At 41.2% G+C, this 2,500-nt stretch overlaps 1 protein-coding gene across 2 annotated transcripts in view; it reads left to right on the forward strand.

Moving 5' to 3' along the window:
- The window catches only part of acsf3 (acyl-CoA synthetase family member 3), a 62,929-nt gene that overhangs the window by 53,844 nt on the left and 6,585 nt on the right, over positions 1–2,500 (forward strand). For both annotated transcript variants that reach the window (XM_036584422.1, XM_036584423.1), the window contains exons 8-9: positions 209–343; positions 521–632. In XM_036584422.1, the coding sequence (XP_036440315.1) occupies positions 209–343; positions 521–632 (247 nt within the window). The remainder of the gene's footprint in view (positions 1–208; positions 344–520; positions 633–2,500) is intronic.

Raw genomic sequence — 2,500 nt, forward strand, 5'->3', positions numbered from 1 at the left:
TTCTTTGAGTGTAGAACCATTGTCTTTACTAAAGAACTGTTGAAGAACCATCATTTTTAAAAGTGTGCCTTGTTGGTCCTTCTTATCGATGTAAAGTTAATGAGATTATAGCTCACCTGTTGCCGCACAGTTTATATTGGTCATCCTCTAGTCCTTCATCAGTGGTCAGTTCCTGGCGTGTGATTGACCTTTTTGCTGCTGTCTACAGGAGATACTGCGGTATACAAGGACGGAGTCTACTGGATCATGGGCCGCACCTCAGTGGACATCATCAAGAGCGGAGGCTATAAGATCAGCGCTCTCGATGTGGAGCGCCACCTGCTGGCCCATCCCGACATCACAGGTACACACCAACACAAAACACAGTCACATATATATATATATATATATATATATATCTATATATATATATATATATATATATATACTATTCTTGTCTATATAAAGCACTTTGAATGAAAGGTGTTATATACATAAAGATTTGATTAATTGATTGATTGTTTTTCTTTCTCTATGTCAGACGTGGCCGTCATTGGAGCGCGGGATGCCACCTGGGGGCAAAAGGTGGTAGCAGTGGTGCAGCTGCAGAAGAGCAAGACTCTCACTCTACCTGAGCTGAAGGCCTGGGCCAGGTAACGTCACACTGCCCCTGTTGGTCAGGAGGTGTCATGGCAATAGAAAAGTGCTGCTTCACTTATAAATAAAGCAAGGAACCATTTTTCTCACCAGGAAAGTTTGTGCAGTACTGTATATATTTATTCTCCGTGCCCCGAATCCTCGGTCTGGAGTGATGAAATGTGCTGATGATGAAATGTTGTGTTAATCTGATGTTGACTGGCTGGGCGCTGGGTTAAAACAGTGTGTGAAGCCGCTGTGCGTCGGGCCGGGCAGGTTTGCGTCAGAGTGTGTATGTGGTTGAATCAGACGTCAGACTGGTGTTTCCCTCTGGACCTGCGCCAGACTGAAGTGGGCGTTTAAGAATGAGGCTTTTTGAGGCTAATACACACACACTCAGCTCCAAACACACTGATGAACAGCTGTGTGTTGGTGGGGAAGGGGGTCTGGAGGGTGGGATGCTGATGAATGAACTCCAGAATAACATTGTTCCATATAAAGTGTATTTCATAGAGCGTGGTGGTAGTAAACAGGATGGCCAAACATTTGTTTCGGTATGTATAAACTCTGAAATTAAACCATTTTAGGTGCATAAATGGCTTCCAAGATAGCGAGCATATCGGTCCACTGGCTTGATGAGGTCGGCACCCTCTGACCACCCAGATTATTGTCCTGCATACAAGCTCTAACTAGTTTTTAATCTCCTCAAACAGATTTTAAATGCACACAGACTTTTATTTTAGAAAATAATCTAAGACAAATATTACAAACAACTGAGAGAAAAAAGCCTTATATAAAATTATTTTTTATGTGCCAGATTAAAATTATTTACTAAACAAATTAACAAGGTATAACTAAAGAAAGGTAGAATGGAGAAATAAGTAAATTGGACTGAGAGTGGAAAATAAGTGATGATGAGTGGAATTTTGTCTATTACTCTGCTTAACCACCAGTGGGCCATCCGGAAAACGGTGAGCAAAACACCAGTGGACCGCCAGCTTTGCCATCAGTGGGTCAACAGAGGCTCACTGTCCTCTTGCTATCAGGGTTATTCTGGGATGTCCCTTCACTTTTTAATAACAACCATTTTTAACAGCCAAAGTAAACCTGAAATATTTTTACCATGCAAAATAGTAAAAACAAAGCTGAGTAATTCATAGATAAACCTGTCAGTATTGCTTTGTTTTCTTATTTGGCAGCTTTTTGTTCAAAATTTCCATCCCACATTAAATGGAGTAGCAGATACATTCTGGGGCCTGTATGGCTGAATGTAAGTGCTGCACCATTTAAGGTGGAACGGGAAATTTGAATAAGACACCAACTGTTAAGTCAGACATTGTTGGAATTTGAAAAATATTACGGTCACTCATGCTTTGTCAGGTGGCTTCTCAAATGGTGAAAACACAAGTGCTTGAGTTTGAGCGATTACAGACAAGACATGTAATTTTAACTTAATTATGCTATTTCTATAGGTCTTCTAAGTAAAGCCGGGGTTACACTACACGACTTTTACCCTGATTTTAGCCTCGATTCTCAGTCTGGCTGAGTCGGAGCTGGTCGGCTCTAGTCTGCAGATTTTTGGGTCAGTCGGAGTCGACAGTCGGAGAGAGAGTCGAGTCATGTCTGAGGGGTCACAGACTCTGATTTTTGGCCTCCTGATTGCGTTCCAGACCGGTCGGAGTTTATCAAACATTTGATTTTTTTTGACCCGACTCTGAGCGTAATCTAGTATAAACTGATCAACGACTCAATCTGAACGAACTCCTGCAACAGCCAATGAAAACTGAGAGCATGAAAGAAGAAAAAATACAGCAAATAAACAAAGAAAAATGGTGAAAAGTTATTCAGCAAAGCTTTTTAATGAGATGAGTTTAAAGCACAATCG

The sequence above is a fragment of the Colossoma macropomum genome, unplaced genomic scaffold (assembly GCF_904425465.1).
Source record: "Colossoma macropomum unplaced genomic scaffold, Colossoma_macropomum, whole genome shotgun sequence".
Taxonomy (NCBI): Eukaryota; Metazoa; Chordata; class Actinopteri; order Characiformes; family Serrasalmidae; genus Colossoma; species Colossoma macropomum.